The sequence below is a fragment of the Cornus florida genome, unplaced genomic scaffold (genome assembly GCF_030987335.1).
Source record: "Cornus florida cultivar Cherokee Brave unplaced genomic scaffold, ASM3098733v1 CherokeeBrave_3.0.0_Hap2_Chr09, whole genome shotgun sequence".
Taxonomy (NCBI): Eukaryota; Viridiplantae; Streptophyta; class Magnoliopsida; order Cornales; family Cornaceae; genus Cornus; species Cornus florida.
Window position 1 is genome coordinate 25666318 of NW_026775579.1, and position 23569 is coordinate 25689886.

Sequence of the window (23569 nt, forward strand, 5' to 3'; positions counted from 1 at the left end):
TCATAAATTCTTATGTAATATGTAATATCTCCTTTACAAGATATTCGTAATACAGTAATTTCCAACATCAAAATGACATCGTTTAAACACACAAATAATACCATTACAAAGAGAACATAACACAAGAAATTCTTTAATATAGTACATACTTTCGTACAACCTTTGAGTTCAACTTAATAAAATAGTTGGTTAATGATTTGAAAAAGTAAAGACTTTGAGTTTAATTTTCGGTTTAGATAAGCTTTACAATTTTTTTTTAGAATTTAAATTGAGAATGGCATAAGGATTTAATATATGTTTCAAAAACTCCAGAAAAGTATTTATGACAATAAAATTTCAAAAACTATAAAATCTACCATAACCCTTTTAAAATAATAATTCCACTACTAAAATAAATGAAAGTAACTTTCTGCACTGCAGTGGATTTTCTCGGGGACTAGTGCATGGTAAGGATTGACAATCTCGTACATTTAGTTGAAGTTATTTCTAAGTCAAATTTAAGTTTAATCTTGAATAAAAATTTCTAACCCAAACATAATTTGAATTTTTAAAATACTACTCGAACTTGTAAATAATGGGATTTTGTCGGCCAGCTCATTTTGTAATTATACTTACTTTTGTATTTTTGTGTGTGTGTGTATATATATATATATATATATATATATATATATATAACTTTACAGATGCCCTCATATTAAATGTACTTATTAATTACTATTGTCCTAATATAATGCATTAATCAGATTTTCTTACTTAATTCGAAATATCTCCTTCATAAAAGTCATACAGTACTTTCCAACATTGTATCGTTTTTTTGCTTAATTTGCTTAGACCTTCTTGTATTTTATGTTATTGTGGTAAAAATTTTTGTTGCCAAAAAAAAACACAAGCTAGTTCTGATATTATTGAAGGAGATATTAGATGGTGTGATTGGCCACATAGTATAGAACTCCACACATCTACACTAACAGATCAAGGGCAATAACGTAATTACAGGGAAATCAAGGGGCGATTATTATTATGATGATGGTGCATATTTATGATGATGATGATGATGATGATGATGATGATGATGATGATAGACATAACATAGCATAAGATGGAGCGAGAAGAGAAGAGTTTTGACTTGATTAGTTCAATTTAGAGAAGAAAGGTAAAGAAGGAATGAAGAAAATTCAATCCGATCGAATGCAGTTTTGACGTCCGCTAGGAGACACTCTCTCTCCTCTCTCTCCCTCTTCACTCTCTCTCTCTCTCTATAAGATACAGCGCAAAACAGGGAACTCTGTTTCTCTCTCCTCCCCCTCTCCTCTCTCTCTACACAGCCCCTCCCTCTCTACACACAGACTAATGAGATTGATGGATTGAAGAAGGCTTCGAACGAAGATTATACACAAAAATAATAACTATTATATATATTTATACATGTATCTGTTTAATGCACATGAACGAAAGCAAGTTGAAGAGGAAGAGTAATAGTAGATTATGTTCAAATTTCGCGAGTTACAGTGTGTTGTACGATCGCAATCTGCGGAGTTTTCAGAGACTTTAACTTTTGAATTCATACTTTGGTAAGTACTCACACTTATTCGGCTACAGTGTTTGTGTTCTCGAGTTCAGTTTCAACTTCAAAATCATAGAGATTTTCACTCGTTTGAGTTCTGGATTGACAATTTTGCCTTTTGTTACACGGTTAGGGCTCGATCGAATGGTTCGGTGTTGCTGTTGTCAATATTTTTATGTCATTCTTTATACTGTATATTATCATTTCATTTCATAAATTTCATTTTCTTATATATATATATATATATATTTGTTTGGGGTTTTAACATTGCAATTTGAGATGAGAAATGTGGAAAGGGTCATATTTTGTCAGTTTGTTTGCTCAATTTTTGTGAGTTTTGAGTTCAATTTGTGAGGTCTGGAGATTTATGTTTGTATCTGTACAAGTTCATGATTTGGTGCTTTTGAGGAAGGTTTTGGTTCACTCTTTTGGGGCATTGAAAGATTCAGAAGCTGTCTTTAATAGTAAAAGTTTGATTTGTTTAATTTATTGCTTTTGCAGAATGGTTCAAGGTGAAGTAGATCTATAACTTGCCAAATTCTGCAGTGATTCATGCAAAATTTGGCTGAAGGTTGTTTTCTCTCCGAGTCAAGGCAATTCTAGGATGTTCAGAACCCAAGCTTGTTGCTTGCTTTTGGTTTTATTGTGTAATTTACTTGTGCTCGCTAACACTGAACACCATATGTTTCGGCACAAAGGTTTTCTAATTCTCTTGGTGCACAATAAGGACTCTCGAATTTCTACCCCGTGGTTGTGAATCTAATATGACTGCCAGTTCGATTAAAGCGCCCGAAGTTGTGCATTTTTTTCAGTAATTGTTGTTTACTTGCATCTTGTGGTGCTGAGTGTTGAATTCATGTTATTTTAGATAGTTTTGTACTTGGTGTTTGTAGATTGTAATTTTGGAATTATGATGCCCTCGGGTCCTCCCACTCCTATCAGTGGTGCCCAGTCTGTTCCGTCTTCACTACTGCGATCGAACTCTGGTTTGTTGGGTGGTCAAGGGGGTTCGTTGCCTTCACAGAATGCATTCCCGTCTCTCATGTCACCTCGTACACAGTTCAATAGCACGAATATGATTGGGAATGTGCCCAATGTTTCATCGCTCCTCCATCAGCCTTTTGGAAATGGGGGTATAAATTCTGGACTTTCTGGTCCCGGGAGTACACCACGGGGAGTTATGGACACTGGGGCTGAGTCCAATCCTCTTTCCGGTGTTGGAAATGGAATGGGCTATAATACCCCTTCGTCATCATTCTTACCATCCAACATGGCAAATGCTGTTTCATCGGGTCAAGTTCAGGCACAACAATTCCCAGACCCTTCTGGCAATCATATATTACCGGATCAACAACAGTCCCAACAACTCGAATCTCAAAACTTTCAAAATAATCAGCAGCCATTACAACAGTTCTCTGCCCCGCACAACCAGCAGCAGTATCAAACAATCCGGGGTGGATTAGGTGGTGTTGCTCCTGTCAAGCTGGAACCTCAGGTGATGAATGATCAACATGGACAGCCACCACAGCAGTTGCAGCCTTTGAGAAATCTTAATCAAGTGAAACTGGAACCGCAGCAAATCCAGGCTATGAGAAGCCTGGCTTCTGTCAAAATGGAACCTCAACATTCGGATCAGTCATTGTTTCTGCATCAACAGCAGCAGCAGCAATTTCTCCACATGTCCAGACAATCCCCTCAGGCTACTGCTCACATGAATCTTTTGCATCATCAGAGACTCTTGCAGCAGCAGCAGCAACAGCAGCAACAACAACAGCAGCAGCAGCAGCAGCAGCAACAGCAACTCTTGAAGGCTTTTTCTCAACCACGATCTCCATTACAATCTCAGTTTCAATCACAGAGTACAACTTTGAGGTCTCCTGCAAAACTCGCATACGAACCTGGGATGTGTGCCCGGCGGCTGACACATTATATGTATCAGCAACAACACAGGCCTGAGGTAATTTTTCTTTGCAGAAGGAATCGTTTATTAAAATTGATATTGTGGGGATGTTATGAATTGTAATTATGACCTAAATTTATGTAGGACAACAACATTGAGTTTTGGAGAAAATTTGTTGCTGAGTACTTTGCTCCCAATGCCAAGAAGAGGTGGTGTGTTTCTATGTATGGAAGTGGTCGCCAGACGACTGGAGTGTTTCCTCAGGTGTGCTCTTAACTAGAGAAAACCTGGTGAAATTATGATGCTGCTGGGGTTTTCTAATACAGTTAATTTTTAGTGCACTGAATAGTACACGAGGCCGATATGTTATTATCTTACATATTAATTATTTTCTAAAATATCCACTTAATATAAGTTTTGAATTTCCTATATCCGTGGATATCTTGTGTAGACATTCTGAAATGATGTATATATTTATAGTTTAATTATTTCCTTGTTTAACAGTGTCAAACATTGGTTTTAACTATATAAACCTTATTTGCAATTATGCAGGATGTATGGCACTGCGAAATATGCAACCGCAAACCAGGCCGTGGATTTGGTAGGTTTTACTTGTTGGGATTTCAAAAATATTGTCATTTACAGAAACTGTTGTGATCCATGGATTGGTGTACTTATTATAATTTTTATTTTTATTTTTATTTTTATTTTCTGGTTAGGTAAGTACTCACACACACACATTGCCCACGCTGGGGCATGAAACCATCCCCTCCCCCTTTGAGGGAAGGGATGTTATACCATTGGGCTAATAACCCATTGCCAACTTAATTCTTGGCTTAGGTGCCGTTTGATAAAACTAAAAATTGTACTGAAAATTTTAAGAGCTGAATTTTAAGTTCTGAAGTTTTTAAGTGGTAATAAAAAATTAAATATTTGTTTGATATCTTTTGAAATTTTCAGTGTTCAGCATTGAGTGATGAGTGATGTACATGTCACTTAAAATTTTGCCCCATTTTAAGTGCCACTCACCATTTTCAGTGATATTCAAATTGTGTTATGAAACACACTTAATTGGATAAGCACTTAATTCGTTCAGAATTAAGAACTGAATTGAGTTATCAAACAACACCTAGCACTTGTTTTCTTTGTTTCTTTTATTTTATTTAATTTTATGCTACATTTGTGGAGTTTTATATAAATCTTCATTAGTATCTAAATTCTGTTAACTATATTTTCAGAGGCAACTTTTGAGGTTTTGCCCAGGCTTTTCAGAATCAAGTATGAAAGTGGTACTCTGGAGGAACTTTTGTACGTTGATATGCCCAGGGAATATCAGAATTCATCTGGCCAAATAGTCCTGGACTATGCAAAAGCTATCCAGGAAAGCGTTTTTGAGCAACTTCGAGTTGTCCGTGATGGTCAACTTCGAATAGTTTTCTCTCCAGACCTAAAGGTTACAAATGGATAGATTTGCTTTGCTTCACAGAAGGTTACCCTTTTAGAGGCATTATTTACTCGTTCCTGTTCCTTCTTTCATTCTTTTGTTAGATATGCTCTTGGGAATTTTGCGCTCGGCGTCATGAAGAGCTTATCCCTAGAAGATTGTTGATACCTCAGGTTATTGATTTAGACTCTTTCCATAAGAACCTTCTTTTTTACTGTGATGTCAAGTATAAATGTTTTGCTTGGAACCTTCACTTGGTCAGACTTATGGTTACTTGTGTTTTTGATATTCTTCTAGAGTTATGCTAGACACTTGGGCTTTGTTTTTTATTTATTTTATTTTTTTTTGGGTTTTTCTTTTAAATACTTTTGATAGCAGCAAGAGACATATTCTCTCTCTCTATCGATATAGTCAGTTTTTATCAAAGGCTAAATAGTTTTAGAATAAGCACATTTAAATAAAATTTTCTTTGTGATGGCCTTTCTGTGCTCAAGTAACTGTAGTAGTTCTCATTTCTTTTAAATTTAATAAGAAGATGAAAATCATTATATAAGAAGTAAACAGATATATATTTTAAGTGGAGGTGGCTTAGTTATATGTAATGATCTCGAGAGCTAATGAGTGGTGACATGATGGATGTTTGCACCTTTCTCTGCTTAGCTGCTCATGCCTTCCTGCTCCTTTTGTCACGAGTAGGAACCAGGCAGCTAAAGGTAACCCAAAAAAAAACTATAATTTTGAGCTGTAATTTATGGCGTTTCTGTTCTCTCTCTCTCAATTTTTATTTATTTTTACGAGAAAACATCTGATTGGATTTTGGTTTGAATAGTTACTCCCATGATCTGAGACTTTCCACCCGCTCCCCACAGGAGAGAAAAAGAGGAGAGGGGGAGAGGAGTGGGGGTTGGTTCTCTTAGTGGCAGATTTGTATGGATAACCAAAATTGTATGTTTCTGCTGGATGCTCGGTATTGTATGACAGATTAGAGTGCTATTGGCATATCTGTATCATTCATCTTTGACTGTTGTTGACTTCAATATGCAGGTTAGTCAACTTGGGGCTGCGGCTCAGAAATACCAGGCTGCAACTCAGAATGCATCTTCCAGTTTAACTGTCCCAGAGTTGCAAAATAACTGTAACATGTGGGTCTGCTTTTCTCATGTTACCTTGTTTTTATAAAATGTCAGAGCTTTCAAATATCTGAATAAATAGAATTCTTAGCTTATCCCTCTTTCTCTTACTTCTATACTTCTCATCTCTGTGTATGTTATCTTTTGGGGTTGGGTTGTCACGTGAAATATTTTTCTGGTCCACATACTAGTATTTGTTTTGATGTTTGTAATCTGGTGGTGCATTCATATTTATTGATTGTTGTTACAAATGACAAGCTTTATAAACATCTACATTCAATTAAGCACTGTTCCTCTCGACAAAAAAAAAAAAAAATAGATGTATAAAATAAAATAAAAAAAATTGGTTTCAGCTTTCAAGTGGTTGCACGTTTTACATCATATTCATGGAAATGGTACATCTTAAGTCAGAACTTAATTGTCACTTCTTCAAATGGCTCATATTCCTTTTTTTTTTTTTTTTCATTGGCAAGAAACTCACACACCCACTTTGTCCCTTTGGGAACTCGAACTCTCACCATCCACTTTGGAAGGTAGAGGAGATACCACTAGGCCACAAGGCCCTTGGTAAATGGCTCATATTCAATTATCAGTTTGTATGATATGGTGAGCTGTTCAGAAGGAACCGCATAATAACCAATGAATAATGCTGTCAATCCTGAAAATAATCTCCTTTCTTCTTGTGGGACTGCATGTCCTGGAGTAGATCATTCCATCCACCTTTACTATATCTGGTGAAAGTTTCAGTCCAGTTGATCCCTGAAAATGTTATTTAAAACATTGATTTTTTCATTACATTAATGTATTGGGTGTTTATCATGTACTTAATTGATACTGTGTGATGTGCAATGGATTTTAGATTATTAATGTATAATTCTGCTTCAGGTTTGTCACATCAGCTCGTCAATTGGCAAAAGCATTGGAAGTGCCATTGGTAAATGATTTAGGATATACAAAGAGATACGTGCGATGCCTTCAGGTAATGCACGTCAATGTCCGGTTCTAAATTTGGTCCTTAATATCAGAAATTGAATGCAGTGGGTGTCTCCTGAATTCTACTGTTACACTGACAGGATTGAGGATACTGTAAATTTTAATGCACTGCTCTTTCATTTCTTTTTTTCCTCGAGATATTCTCATTTTAGCCATCCTGACCAGGATTCTTTTCTTATCACACTCATATCTCATTTGTATATAAAATGTTTAATGTTCGAATGTTAATGCATTGCTTTTTAATTTCTTTCTTTCCTTGAGATATTCTCATGTTTAGTGATCCTGACCAGGATTCTTTTCTTGTCACACTCATATGTGTTTTGTGTATTGTTAACCATCATCTACTCTAAAAACTTAAGCTGCTAGAGAGGGTGTAACTTTAATATTTAAATCATTCAACACGCCCCCTCATATGTGGCCTTCTTTTGGTCCAACAAGTGTTTCAATTTTAATTATCAGTGCGACATCGAGGTTTGAACACTAGACCTTGCCTGCTGTGATACCATGTTAACCACCATCTACTCTAAAAGCTTAAGCTCTTAGAGAGAGTGTAACTTTAATATTTAAATCCTTTTATATAAAATGTTTAATGTTTGAACCATACAAATTTGGTTGCCAAGTCCTTTTTCTTATATGGATGGTTTGTGATTAAGTAGGGTGCATATTTTCCATTGTTATAATTTTTTTGGTAAGTATTCATTGAAGAGCGCCCAAAAGGGGGACACGGCCCAGAACAACTGCACAAAAACTATAGCCTCTAGCGATCCATAACAGACAAAAGAATATCCATAGATTTACAATTAGAGCCCTGTACCCAAAGAAATAAAGAACTAAGAACAGAAAATCTAACCACCACCCTAGGAGATTACAAGCCATCAAAGGATCTCCTATTCCTTTCCTTCCAAAGAGCCCACTGTATACACAAGTGGTGGTCCTCCACACATCTCTGAGTTGGGGTGCAGACAACAACCTCTCCAAGCATCAATCAAGCTTGTTGTGGACTTGGGTATGACCCAGTGGATCCCAAAATTGGAACAAAGCAAATCCCTGCCATCCCTAGCTCTAGGGTAATGCAAAAGGAGATGATCCACGGACGACTCAGCCCTCTTGCACATGCAACACTAAAAAGGAAAGTAATCAAAATCAAACAAAATTTGAATGAAGATTTGAAGGAACAGTACCAAGATTCTCTGCATTGATTTAGTTAGGACAATTGCAGCATGATTCTTGCCTAGATTAATTCACAATCTCATGATTCTCTAGTTAGGACAATTGTAATCTATCCTTACCTTTTTTGTCGTGATCTATTCTTGCATAGATTAACTCACAATCCCACGTTACCTTACCTCTTCCATTTCCATCATCCACAACTGTAGATCATACTCCTTCCACTACTTTCATTGAACGTATTTCCACCTCTATTTCACTTTCTTCACCTATCACTCCCCATGATTCCTCTTTTATAATTACCGAACCAACCCTACCTCTTAAATGATGAGCTCTTATTACCTACACCAAACCTAGCCTCTCTTCCTCCTCCCACAAATTCCCATCCTATGATTACTCAAACTAAGGATGGTACTTGTTGTCTTACATTGTGCTCACCTCTCATCACCCAATCCCTTCTAACCACCTTAGCCACTTTACCTTCACCCACTCTCCAAGAACTAATGACTTCTCGCCAAGCCATCAAAGACCTTAAATGGATTGCTGCAATGCAAGATGAATATTTGGCTCTACTCAATAATAATACTTGGACTTTAGTTCCTTCTCGTCATTCCGTGGACATCATGGGTTGTAAGTGGGTTTACGGCATTAAAAGGAGAAGTGATGGTACAACTGAACGGCATAAAGCACACCTAGCTGAGTTTATTTTGAAGATCCCTTTAGTCTTGTTGACAGGCCTACAACAATTCGAACTATGTTATCAATTGTTGTATCTCGCAATTGGCCCACTCGACAACTTGATGTGAAAATGCATTCTATCGTGGACTTATTCAAGAAGATGTTTTTATGCAACAACCTGGTTTTGTTCATCCTCACCAACCTTATGTATGCAAAGCTCAAGAAGGCTATATATGGTCGTCGACAAGCAACACGTGCTTGGTTTCACTGGCATTTCTCTTGAAAATTGGATGTACTCGAAGTAAATAGCTCTATGTTTACTTTACATTCGAGTAGTGGCATGGTTGTTCTTCTACTTTATGTTGACGACATCATTTTAACCGGTGATACTAATTCTTTACTTGATGAACTCATTCATCAATTGATAGAAGAATTTGTTATGACTAATCTTGGTGAACTTAACTTCTTTTTAGGTATTGAAGCTTCTCGCACTCGTGATGGTATTACACTTGCTCAAAACAAATACACTCTTGTTCTTTTTGAACGAGCAACCATGATTGATTGTAAACCATGCCCCACTCATGTTACTTCTGGATCTAAAATGTCTCTTACTGATGGGACTCCTCTCTCTAATCCACGAGTATTGCAGAATTGTGGGTGCTCTTCACTATCTCACTCTCTCTCGTCCTCACATATGCTATTCAGTCAATCATGTCAGCCAATTTATACATGCTCCAACTACAACTCGTCTCTAAGTAGTCAAGCACAATTTACGATATCTCAAAGGCACCCTTGGCACTGGCATTTGAATTTGTCTTGGACCGTTACAGCTTGCGTCTTTTTCTGATGCTGATTGGGCGGGTTGTCCTAATACTCAATGATCTACACATTTTAGGGCCAAATCTCATCTCCCGGGGTCTTAAAAAGCAGGCAACTGTCTCTTGCTCTAGTATGGAAGCTGAATAAAAAACTATAGCTATCACTACTTCTGAAATGTTCTGGCTTTCTCTTCTTCTTAAGTAACTTAGTTGTCCCTTTTCATCTCCTAGGGTGATACGTTGTGACCACCTCAGCACTTCTCACATGACTGCAAATCCAATTTTTCATGTGCGTACAAAGCACGTTGAAGTTGATTACCACTTTGTTCATGACTTAGTTGTTACTGGCGAGCTTCAAGTCAAGTTTGTTCGTTCCCCTTCACAAGTGGCTGACATCTTCACAGAAGGACTTCCACATTTTTCCTTTATATGGTTTCAAACTGTTGTGGTTTTCCGCCAACAGTTTACGGGGGAATAAAGAGGAAAGTGTTCAAAATCAAACAAAATTTGAATGAAGATTTGAAGGAAGATTCTACAGCTTGATTCTCGTCTTGATCAATACACAATCCAAGATTCTCTGGATTGATTTACTTAGGACAATTGCAGCATGATTATTGCCTATATTAACTCACAATCCAATGATTCTCTGCATTGATTTAGTTAGGACAATCGTAATCTCTATTCTTACCTTTTTTGTTTTGATTTTTTTTTTTTTTTTTCCCTAGTTGTGTTTGATTCTTTTCCTTGTATGTACTTCATAAAGTGATATATATACTCAATTTGTACATTGGAAGCAAACAGATAGTTTTTACCCTATAACCACCATTCTCTACAAACACCAATTAATGATAATCTAATGTCTCCTTCAGTCAAGATCCTCCCCAAAGCCTCTGTCCAACCAAAAAAGGCCACCTTTAGGGGGGCTTGCAAACGTTAAATTCCTTTTCATGGAAAGGACATTACTTGAGTGTCCATCAAACGACAATATAATGAGCGGACCTCAAATCTCCAATATCTCGATCCCGCCCAAAGCCACTCATCCATCCCCTCTCCGAATATAGCCCGGCTATAGAGCAAAGCCAAAAACTCCGCCATCTCCTCCACTTCCCAATCATGAAGGACTCTCTCAAATAGTAGATCCCTAGACAGTCTCCCACCATCAAGAAGATAGAAATGAGCGACCATCGTCTGCCTATCAGCCGCAATCCCAACCAGTCTTAGAAAGGCACTCACAAGCGGTCTATCTCCACACCATGGGTCATCCCAAAGACTGACGAGACTCCCATCTCACCCTGAAGTGAATATGCTTAGAGAATTCATCCCGACCCTTTCGGATGTTCTTACACAAGCTAACTCCTGTCGGGGCCCTTGACAACAACGAGCACCGCCTCTGCCTTTGGACTAACTATATCTAAAGCAAACGAACCCCCTCCAAAGTCTGTGCCTCTCCACCCCAAACCCCCCACCTGAATGGGCGTACAGATCTGGGCCGGTGCTCCCACCCCACTAGATGATATTTGAACTCATCTCCCACGACACCACATAATAAATTCATCTGCAATCTCCCTAACCTCCCCACTAGTGGTTTCCAAGTCCTTTCTGCTCCGTAATCGTAGTGAAACTCCATATTCCTATAGTAACTACCTTAGGAGGGTTCACTTTTAAAATTTTGGGCACACTGGCATCATCTGATCTGTTCTCTTGCCTGGTATTTGCTTCTTTTAAAGTAATTGTTGTTAGTTTTAGGTTGGGCAAGATTTTGATAGTAATGAACAATGGTGGGATCAACTGCATGGATCTGTCCTTTATTGAGCTCTGAAGAACCCTTGCATTGCTGTCTGCTCTACTCAGACAGATTCCTTTATCATCTAGAAATTGGTCTTACAGTTCTGATTCCTTAGAACTTCTACTTTCAGCTCCAAGTTGATTTACCCCTTTCCTCAAAATATTCTACCATTGGATTCGTTCAAGGCTCTGTATTGCGTGCGCTGAAGGTTTAAACCATTGGTTTACCATTAAGAGCCCCAAAATTTGATTAAATACTTCAATGTGGTGCCTGAAATAAATGGTATGATTTGTTATTGAATTATGACATCATAGATGTTTGCATTTGTTATAATAATGGCTAGGGGCTTTCATGACCTGTCCAGACCTTAGTCACACAATTCGTCCAAAGTGCCCCGCTTTCAAGCTCCGCACGCGGATTTGCGATTTTGGAGCGAATTCGCACAAAATCCGCGAATTCAATTTTTGCAATTCGCGAATTTGTTTTCCTAATGCGTGATTTCCGTACGAATTCACTTTATACAACTAAATTTGTTACAGTCCCAATGATATGAAACACCTATATTACAATATATGCATTTATTACTTACACTATTACTCAATATATACATTAATTACTTAAACTGATACCATATATATATATACTAATTATACATGTTTGGAAATATACCACTAAAAAACTTCCCAATCGGAGAATATTACAAATAAACCATGCATCTATTAGTGAGAAAAGATAGCTTATTTATTACATATATATCATTAATGGAATAAATAATAATGAATATATTTGCATATGGATTTAAATAAATATAAAATATACATGTCATGACCTGATATAATTTTATTTAAACCCAATATACAGACGCTCTCAAGACGCTCCCGCTTTAAAAAAAATTTAGACTTTGATACTTTCGCGCTCTCGCTTTCGCTCCTGCTCTCGCACTCGCTCCCGCTCTGTGTGACATAGGTCCAGACCCTAGGTGGTGTGGAATGGGGAAACATGAAAATGTGACCGGACTGTGGTACTTTTTTAGAATTGAGTTAAAATAATGGAAGCTTCATTTAAAACGTGACAGTATGTATAATCTACAAGATATCAATATGAAGCATCTAGAGTTCTACTTTTTAATTAAAATTTTAATGCACATATCAGATGTCAACCTTGTCTATGCTTTAAGCAAAACCAAGAGATTCAAAAGTGAAAGATACCTGAAGGTTGCATCGAGGAGTGTCTTTATACAGTAGGCCAGACTGTTTGGCATTGATATTTTACTGCTATGGAACATTAAAAAACATAATGTTTTACTATCTAACGAGTAACGAGGTTGGATGACGACTGCAATAAACTGATGAACAATGCCAAGTTGGTTATTTCAAGGCAATGTAGTTCGACATGATTAACTGTTATGATACCAAATCCGAACTTGACATTGTTTGACTAGCATTTTGTTTATTAAGGTTTCTTTGCTAAATGGTTAAGCAATTACTGAATTGGTTCTTCTGGTCACTGCTAATTGTTGTGTCACAAAAGATGCGTAAATGTTTAAACATTCTCTTCTAATGGGGATGACAATAATTAGTCAATCATGAAATATTTTCATGATACACATCACGTGAATTTAGTATGGGCATGTATGATCTACACACACCGCCATAAATATTTTGGATTGAAAGGAAACTCCTTAGATTAGGGTTCTACCAAGTTTAATCTAATTAAATAAAGTGGGATTCCTTCATCAGCATACTGTAACTCTAACCTTCCAATCTTAGCCTTGAATTTTATTTATTTATTTATTTTTTTTGGTGCAGCTGTAATCTGTCAGGCTTCTTTTCAATTCCATAATTCATGAGACAATAGTAGGTTAGGTGGACCCATTATTATTATTCATGAGATTATGGAAGGAATCCACTGTGGCCTATAACCAATTTTTGATTTATGCCAGGAGATCCATAATGAAAGCTATTTACTTGTTAAGATAATTTGTTGAAGAATGTAGGAGTAAGCAAGAAGATCTGCATATGGTCTTTTATAGACTTAGAGAAAGTTTATGGTAGGGTGCCGAGAGATGTAATTTGGTGGGAGTTACAAAGAAAACAAATTCCTTTAGATGTGATGAGAATTATTTAAGACATGTACCCCCGAAACTAGAGTTCGCACTACATGCGGTGATGGAGATTTTCTTATAAACATGGGTTTGCACCGAGGGTCTACACCAAGTCCATATTTATTTACATTAAACTATTTACAAGAAAGCATTTCTTGTTGCACGTTGTTTGTCGATGACATAGTACTAGTGGACACTTCTAAAGAAAACAGAGCAATTAAATTAGAAATGTGTGGAAATGCATTAGAATCAAGTGGGTTAACGGTTAAATGAGCTAAAACTGAATATATGGAATGCAAATTCAGTGAAGAGTCAGATATTAATGAGGTAATGACTACACTTCAAAATCAAAGAATTATCCAAAGTGCACACTTTCGGTATTCAGGGTCATTAATACAAAAGATTGGTGTGATAGATGGAGATATAACTAGTAGAATTGGCGCAAGTTGGACAAAATGGAGGCAAGCTGGTAGCGTTTTGTGTGATAAATGAATGCCCTATAGGTTGAAAGGAAAATTTTATAGAATGGTTATTATTCCAACTATCTCATATGGCGCAGAGTGTTGGACTTTAAAAAATAAGCAGGAAAAACGAATTCATGTAATGAAAATGAGGATGTTACGATGGATGATAGGAGTTACTAGAAGAGATAGGGTTACAAACCAAAATGTGAGGTAGAAATTAGGGTGACATCTATTAGTGATGTGGTATGGACACACACACACAAGAACTATAGATGCACTGGTGAGAAGAGGAAGGCTAATTTGCATAGAGGATTAGAGGGTAGGAGGCAAAGAGGGCGCCCGACATTAACATGCAATGAAATCATTAGAAATGATTTTAAGAAATTAAATTTTAGAGGTGAGATGGCTTGTAATAGAATAGAATGGAAATAGAGAATTCATGTGGCCGATCCCATTCATGTCGTATTAAGGCAGGGATGATTATTATTATTGTTATATTTGACGTGTATCATTAAGTTGTTTGACACTAACCAATTTATTTATTTATTGTTAAAAAAAAATTTAACATTTATTTTTTGGCTTTATGAAGAGTACATTTTCATTTGTAATAGTTGGAGTGAAAAAGCACATTCATCTAATAGAATGATCTATGTATAAAAACAATTAGGTATATATTGTAGTTAAATTAGGAAACAGTGTTTGGGATCAAAGCATCTTAGGAATTGGATATCAAAATGGTAAAAGGAAATGAAAATATTCGAAGTGAAATCCCATTTTTTGCGCATTTAAAATAGTAACATGAGGGTAGATTTGGATAAACTGCAAAGTTTATTTCAATAATTTTCAAATCCCATGAAATCTGACAATTTTTCATTGGATTTTAGACCACCACATTTTGGTATTTGAAATCCCTTCAAATCCTATCCCGGTTCTAATATATTTCATTCCAAATAATAGAAATCACACAGAAAAATCCTGACCCCATTAAAACCATCATTTCAAACGCAGCGTAGAAGAATTGAATTGCGGGTGGTTTGAGGTATAAATGGACAATAGCTTGTAGATTAAAATAGGAAACCGAATGAATTGATATCTGAGTTGTATGAGGTATGAATGGACATTTAGGGTCTTTTTGGCGTAGCTGTTGTGATGAAAAAAATGCTTTTATTAGTAGAGTTGTCATAAAATTGCTGTTATTAACATGTTAGATATTTGGTTATGCATTTTATAAAGGACTTTTCACAATTAAAGCACTTTTTAATTTGTTTGGTATTATATTGTTTAAGTCACTTTATCACTAATTTTATAATATTGCCCTTTAATAGAGTGTTCATATAGTTGGTAATAGCAAGACTATATAAAATACATGATAAAATTGTCTTTATAAAAAAAAATGAATAAGATTGTCTAAGGAATACAGTTGTGTCTATATTGAACTTCTACCCGAAACACAGTTTTAAAATCTAGAAATTTTAGCTTCATTTGAAAGATCCAGTGAGCTAAATTCTCAACCATTCAAATGTACTCTTTTGGGTTACCAAACAAATTTGCAAAATTTTAAAATAAAAACGCATTTAAGTGGTTCAATCAGAATTCCAAATGGGCTTTTAGTCATAAAGTACTAATTTGTGCCGGCCACGAGAGTGATACCAAATCAAGGCTAAAAGTAGATACCATATATGACTCTGATAACACCATTCTGGGGAAGTCCATTCCCAAGTCACCAAATGGTTAAATCGGCAATATCTAAGATAGGACTAACTAATGTGATTTACCTGAATTACCCTGGGGTGGGGTGCGTGTCCGCGGGGAGTATTCTTTTTGTTGTGTCGGATTATGGTGTACTGTTTTAGACTTATACCACAACATATTTCTTGATTTTATTAGATGTATTTGGATTACACAATGTAAAAAATATTTGATGAATATCAGTAATTGATTTCGATTCGGATATTATTAAACCCTATTTTTTCTGTTAGAGTCCAACTCAGGTCAGCCTCTTTAGATTCTAACAGTTTGTAAACAGGCTGGGGTGGAACTGGGAGACTAGATACAGAACCCTAGCATGAACCTGATACGGATTGGCCAATGGAACTTGCTTGACTATATGCACATGATCCCCGTTTTACGAGAGGTGGAGGGGGCATATCCAAGAAGTCTGACTTATTACATCCTTAATATGTTGGCATTGTAACTATGTGCATTTGTAATTATAGATTTAATGGTTGTGCTTATCAGCATCGCCCTTTACCCAAGGCTTCAATAGGGTTGGAACGAATGTATAACAAGAAATCTTGGAATATCCAATTGTTGAGTGACTTGAGTCAATTGGGAAGGAGAAGAGCACTACCTTTGTTTGTGTTTACACAATTACCAACAATAACCATCCCCTTAACCAGATATTCCATTTTTAGGATATATGACTTTGTGACAGTGAATTGAAAGAATTTTTTATTTTTAAAACAAAATTAATATCTGTAGATGAAATATCACTGTTCTCTAAACAGGACTCTGGGGAACTGTATATTTTAGTTCTGAGTGATGATCCTTTTGTCTCATATGTTTTCTGGTTTCATTGCAGATATCAGAAGTGGTTAATAGCATGAAAGATTTGATTGATCACAGCCGAGAAACTGGGACTGGACCAATGGGTAAGCATATACCTTTTTTTTTTTCATTTATTTCCTCTATTTTATCTTGTTAGAAAACTTGGAAGGCTGCCAAGGCATGCTGGAAAAGTAGATAAGAGAATGGATCTGAAAATTTTCACAGCTTCTGTTTCAGTGTTGCTTTAAGTTGAGGTAATAATTAATATGAAATAATTGGTGGAGTCCAGGTACACACCAAACAACCGTTCATAGATGATATTAGAACTTGTTTTCCTTCATTTGGACAGCCGAAAACCTTGTTTTTAACGTAGTACTAACCTTTTTGCAAACATGTTCCTGTTGGGAAGGTACTGAGAGAGTCCTTAACTTATTTCTTGAACTTTCTTTCGTGTTACTGCATAACTTCTTGTTGTAGTTACAACATAATGGCAATGAAGGCGTTTTGTTTGATGCATTATGGTATTACCGATTTTATCTATTTTTTAATTTTTTAATGTCTTTTAGCATTTGGGCTTTGTATGGTAAGAGGTATGGAACATTGGGAGGGAGGTAAAAGAGGGATGGAAAAAAGTATCCCTAGGGAAAGGATGCTGTGTGTCCCTCTTTTTGTTTGGTTGAGCAGGAATGAAAGGAAAAAGGAAGGAAAGGACTATTGCTTGCATTTACTATTATACTCTTACATTATTGAAGGGTGTTGTTTGAAGGGGAAAAACGTAGAAGAGGCTCCTTCCTTTCCATATCCTTTTGTCCAACTTCTGTGGGGAGGAATGTGGAGGAGACTCTATACATCCTCCTCCATTCCTCGCCTCCTCCCTTCTTTCCACTCTTTCATCCTAACAAGCACACCATTGGTGTTTTCGTTTTTTTTTTGGCTTTTAGAAGATCATAAAGGTTGTAAGAGCAAATATGGAATTATGGATTGGATGGATAATTGACTCTGTTGCTTGATTGTCTTCTTAGCATTTCTGCTTTTTCTAGAATTCATCATATGCTTTAAATGCTGGTCTGCCAATTATTGTTACAAAAAAGGTAACTAAAGAAGCATTTTTAGAGATTAACTTTAAGGCACAGAACCACTTTTGGTAGTTAAATGCTAGAGTAGTGAGGAATTATGAAGGTGAGTTCTCTAGGATAAGGAAGATAACATGCAGATTCAGATAGCATTGAATGTATAGAGTGTAAATAGACGCATTTGATCTGTTAGGAGAATCCGAAACAACCATTTGAAGAAATTAGATGAATGGATAATCTTTGAGGTGATAGGGACTGTAGGTAGAAATAATTTTCGTTTTTTGAAGGCACCTAGTGGCAGATTTTGTGAAAGACTTAAATTTGGAGTTGTAGATTATTATAGCAACAATATTTAGTGTGGAATGATGATAGGAGGATAAGAATTTCATATAGTGGACATTATGATTGTTTGTCCTTGACAAAAATTCTCAGGAGTTGCTACCTTCTTCATTTAGCTCTTTCATTGCTGTTGAGGTTTAAAATATATTTGGCGGACAGACCTGTTGTAATCCTGTATAAGGAGACATGAGCACTCCTTAAGAATGTGCAAATTGAATCAGAAGAGACTACCTATATGTTATTTATCCTAATGTTGATGTGTCTCCGGGGCCTAATAGTTTCTCTCGTGGACAGTGGATCATGTTAGGGTGTCATACACCATCAAAGGAAGATATCATAGATATCAAGATAGTCTTCACACATTTCGTGTGAGTGGGATAACCAGTCACTGTTCTTAAGCTACTTTCTGTGATTTGATAAAGATTTTTTTTTTTGGTCAATTTTTTAATTCGATTCCGAATAAAGTAGCATATTATGCCAAAAGAGACTTTGAATGATTGATTTGGTTTGTAGTCTTTATGAAATGCCACTGAGGATTTCCTAGGAGTTTGGGAACAGGTTACCAGCACAAATTCTCATTACAAGGTGTCTTAATAAGGCATAGACAAATTTTGGTTGCCTTGGATAGCTAAGGACTCTGAACCTATGGGGAAGACATGGTAATTCCGCTAAATTTTGAGGTTTGGCTGATTTACTGGAAATCTGTAATTCTATGTGGTTTTAAAGGTTATATCTTTTTCCCTGATACTGTATTTTAGGGTTAAGGCAGCTTTTTTAACTATTCAGATGTAGAATCCTCCCGATCTCAGCCCCCTCCCTTGTACCAGAAGTAAAAAGAAAGGGAGGTGTTGTGGAAGCTGGTCAATCTTCATAAATTTCATTGTAAACATGAAATGCTTGTAAAAATAAGAAGAAAATAAATAGCAGGATTTGGTCTTTGCACCATCTTCACCGCTTCTCATGGACTGGAATTTTCCTTAAATGGTCCATCCTTGAATATCATGTTTGGGTTGATGTGGGTAAATAATATGTGAATATACAAGTATATATAAAAAAAATTCCTTGCAATCCAGGATTGTATATTTTTTTTGATAAGTAAAAATAGCATTAAAAAAGGCGTTCAAAAGGGGAACGCGTCCCAATTACAAAAGAGGTACCGGGGCTAAGGCCCCAAAGAATCCAAGAAAGTAATTAAATCATCAGAAGAAGAACAAAAGCTCCTCTTCACATAATTGAAAAGAGAATGAAGAATGTAAAGTTCGACCATAGCCGTAGGCGTCTCATTCCCTTCGAACACCTATTATTTCTCTCCTTCCAAATACACCACCATACACAATGTGGCACAATTCTCCAGAAATCGTGAACATCTCTTCTCACTCGACAGCCTCTCCAAACATGAATTAATTCCTTAGTGGAACGTGGCATAACCCAACACATGCCAAACAACCCAATAATGAGATTCCAACAGTCGTTCGCCACAGGGCAATGCAAAAGGAGGTGATCAACGGACTCCTCATCATCCTTGCATAGATAACATCGATTAACAATACAATTGCCCCTTCTTCTTAAATTATCAATTGTCAGAATCTTTCCCCACACTGCAGTCCAAACAAAGAAAGCCACCCTTGTTAGAGCCATAGATCGTCAAATAGTTTTCCACGGGAAATCACGATTAGCAAAATTTGACAAACATAAGAACAATGATCTAACTTCAAAGCGATCATGGGAAGAAGGAGCCCATAATAAAACATCATTACCACCGCCTACGCCCTCCTGCCGATATAGAAGATCCAGAAAAGCACATACCTCGTCCATCTCCCAATCCTGAAAAGAGCGTCGAAAAAGCACATCCCATATAATCCCGCTGCTATCTAGCCGATAACAGTCAACTACGTAGGCGTGTTTATCAATGATCCAGGATTGTATATTGGAAAACATGTTTGGGTTAGAGTGACTTCATTATGAATAGAATACGTTATCTCAATTTACTCTTTAAACTTTGAAGATGCATTTCTCTTTAGTGAAATTTCCCAGGTTTGGATGATTTAACCTGCATACAGGCACCACTTTGCCATGATTTTGTGGGATGGAGATGGTTGAACTGATATTCGAATTTAAAGGTTTTGGATCAAATCATTTTTTTTTTTTTTTTATCTTTCTTCCATCAAAATTTTCTGGCCAAATGATATACATATCTAAAGTACCCATGGAAGAATTGTCTATTACCTCTCTCATACATCAAACTACGCACAATGAGCCAAACTGGCCTAGAGAGTGAGGGGAGGGCGTGCATGAGTCTTGTCGAATTTCCCAGAAGCATCAAGTAAATTTGAACTATGCAAGTTGCATAAATCAAACTTTGCAATTCTGGGTAAATAAAAGCAGAAAATACTGAAAATAGAGAAACAACCACATGAGAACTCAATCGATTTAGAGGACAATAATATAATCCTTGGCCAATATTGATTCTATCTCGTCCACTTCTTGCTTATCTATATGATTATTGTCAAGAGCCAAAGCCTACCTGTGGTTAAAGTGCTTGCATAGCATCATCTCAAAGGGAGAGTGAATTGCATTCTAAATTGTATTATGAGGTTGAGTGGAGACTTCAATCTAGACAAGCGTTAGCTCGATTTACTAATTTCAACCTTGCCCCTTAGGTTGTCAGCTTAACCTTTAGCAGAAACCCTTATTACTAGGTACTAACTTCAAGATTTAATCATGGATAAGATTACCAAATGTCTAGTGACTTAGAGGAACAATTATATAATCCTTAGCCAAGATTGACACCAACTCATTACTCATCCATTTCTTGCTTGACATCTTGTTTTAACATTTCAAACTGCCCTATCCGCTTCTTATGTTACCGCACTAGCTACCTTTGTTAGGTTTATTCCATTCCCCTACCCATGTTCTTTTGTGGCATGGACACTTATCACATGTGAAAAAAGTATGAAAGTACAAAATGCTCCTTTGACTTTCAAGGAAAATGTTGACATCGTGTATTCAAGGCCTTCTAGCATGTTATATTTTGTATGGATGAATTTTTGAACTCATGATCAGAAGGAAACCCTCTAACTGGAGAATGGTAAATTGTATGGCCCATCTCATTTTTGGACGACTCCAAACTAATAACTGTAAAAATATATATATTTTTTTTCACCTTCGCTGTTTTGTGGGTATAAAAGAATGGGTATTTGTCTCTGGAATAAGATCTTTTGGTCATCCCATGTGTGTGTGTGTGCACGCCCATAAATTGTTAGATTTAAGCTATAAGATCCTCCAACTGGCTGATCCTCCCAACTCTCTGTGACATGATGTAGGGGGCTAGTTATGGCTGGCCGAGGCATTTATAATCTTCAAGGACTCTATCCTCTTATGATTAATGTTGGGGCCTATGCACCGTTAACATTCAGGACCATTCCTCCTAATATGATGAATGTTAGTAAATTGATTTGCAACATAGATAGATGCAATTATGAAATATGTTTCTGCTTGTTTGAGTTCTGATGTCTATTGTTTTATGTAAGTTGCAAAGCCTCGTAAGGATGGTAAAAAGAGAATCATATTTCTCATGGTTATCAAATGCCATATGGTGGTTAATTTTTTATTTTTTTTGGCTCTTCACAGAGAGTTTGGCCAAGTTCCCTCGGAGGAGTAGTACTATAACCGAAATTCATGGTCAATCTCAACAACCTGAGGAACAGCTGCAGCAGCGAACAGTTGCTCAGACCTCAAACAATGAAAACTCTGTCCAGGCCACTGCGATGCAACTTGCTTCTAGTAATGGTGTGCCTATTATGAATAACCCTCTCAACTCAGCATCTGCCACTCCCTCCACAAGCACTATTGTTGGGCTTCTTCACCAGAACTCAATGAACTCCATACAACAAAACCCCGTGAACAATGCAAATGGTCCCTATGGTGGAAGCAGTGTTCAGATACCCTCCCCTGGTCCCTCGAGTACGATACCACAGGCTCAATCCAATTCTTCTTTCCAATCACCAACACCTTCCTCATCTAACAATCCCCAGCAAACTTCTCATTGTGGCCTGACAACAGCAGCTCACATTAGCACTGCAAATTCACCGAACATTTCCATGCAACAGCCTGCTCTATCAGGTGATGCTGATCCAAACGATTCTCAGAGTTCTGTCCAGAAAATCATACATGAAATGATGATGTCATCCCAACTCAATGGTGGGACTGGTATGGTAGGTGCTGGTTCAATGATTAACGATGTTAAAAATGTTAATGGAACATTACCAACGAGCAATGGCTCAGGTAGTAATGGCAGCAACTGCCTCATGGGAAATGGGACAGCTAGCAGTAATTCAGGGGGGGCAGGATTTGGAGGCATGGCTAGTGGATTTGGTCAGTCTCCCATGATTAACGGAATGCGAGCTCCAATGGGTAATAACTCCATGACTATGAATGGAAGGGTAGGCATGACAACAATGTCTAGAGACCAGGGTATAAATCATCAACAGCAGGAACTGGGGAATCAGCTGTTTAATGGGCTTGGAGCGGTAAATGGGTTCAGTAATCTTCAATTTGATTAGGAGATATCTCCTTGAAGTGTTCTGAAAATGCCGTTGATGTTCTGTTCCTCAACCAGCTGCTCGTGCAGCACCGCAAGTTTCAGTATAGCCTTTGGCTATCAGAAAATAGCCGCACATGACAAAATAGTCCCCCTCTCACTTTGTACTAACCTCAGAAAAAGGAACATATAGCATAGTGTTTTCTCATTAAATTATTATATCAACCTCAGTTGCTTCATTTTCTTGGAGCGTTGTTTCACCTTGATGGATGTTTCGTTATAGCTGCTCATCCCTGCTGACAACCTCGGAATGGGAATTCGCGGAGTGGATGTTTCCTGGTGAAAGTTTCTTGATATCTAATTTCTGTGTATCCATTTTCCGAGTTCTTTGTAAACTATAGTATATGCAAATCTCTCTCCCTCTCTCTCTACATGAGTGTATAGTTTGGTTTGTTTTTGAAGGAATTCTAGTGTAGTGTTTTATCATTGAAATTTTATATCATCCTAAGTTGCTTCACTTTCTTGCTACTTTGTTTCACCTGATATTCATTATAGCTGCTCATCACTGCCGACAAACTCAGAATGGTCACGGAGCAAATGTTGCCTTCTGAAGGTCTCTTGATTCCTGTGTATCCATTTTCCTAGATCTTTGTAACTGTAGTATCTGCAACTCTCTCTCACACTCACACAATTGTTTGTTTTTGAAGGAATTCTAGTTTAGAACTCTGAACAGTGCTAGAGTTGATTTCCAATGTTTTAATTTCTGATGGTCCTATTAATTTACGAGTTGAAGGAATTCTATATTAAGGGTGAAACTGTATTTTATCTTTTCCGGTGACCTGACGGGGTAAATTGTAACAAAATTGTTGTTCGGGGGGTTTTCTTGTGGTTCGGGGAGATATATATATATATATATATATATATATATATATATATGTATGACCTTTTACATTTAAATATATAAATTTTTTGCAAGCAGCAAAGTCAACAAGCCAGAGAGGCCGAGTGATTTGGAAACAATT

General features: G+C 36.9%; 1 protein-coding gene across 1 annotated transcript; it reads left to right on the forward strand.

Moving 5' to 3' along the window:
• Window positions 1–1127: 1127 nt before the first annotated feature.
• Window positions 1128–23064, forward strand: LOC132273609 (transcriptional corepressor SEUSS-like). The gene is made up of 10 exons (XM_059774587.1): window positions 1128–1571; window positions 2066–3521; window positions 3609–3728; window positions 4017–4065; window positions 4703–4917; window positions 5013–5081; window positions 5953–6050; window positions 6924–7017; window positions 16630–16699; window positions 21638–23064. Exons 2-10 carry the CDS (start codon window positions 2475–2477, stop codon window positions 22567–22569), a joined length of 2694 nt encoding a protein of 897 aa, XP_059630570.1. The 5' UTR covers window positions 1128–1571; window positions 2066–2474; the 3' UTR covers window positions 22570–23064.
• The last annotated feature ends 505 nt before the right edge of the window (window positions 23065–23569 follow it).

What these genes read in the sequence shown, in the direction of transcription:
- LOC132273609 (XM_059774587.1), top strand. Translation starts at nt 2,475, where the DNA reads ATGATGCCCTCGGGTCCTCCCACTCCTATCAGTGGTGCCCAGTCTGTT. An exon ending in CGACTGGAGTGTTTCCTCAG is followed by an intron (nt 3,729 to 4,016) that starts GTGTGCTCTTAA and finishes GCAATTATGCAG; the next exon opens with GATGTATGGCACTGCGAAAT. An exon ending in CAAACCAGGCCGTGGATTTG is followed by an intron (nt 4,066 to 4,702) that starts GTAGGTTTTACT and finishes CTATATTTTCAG; the next exon opens with AGGCAACTTTTGAGGTTTTG.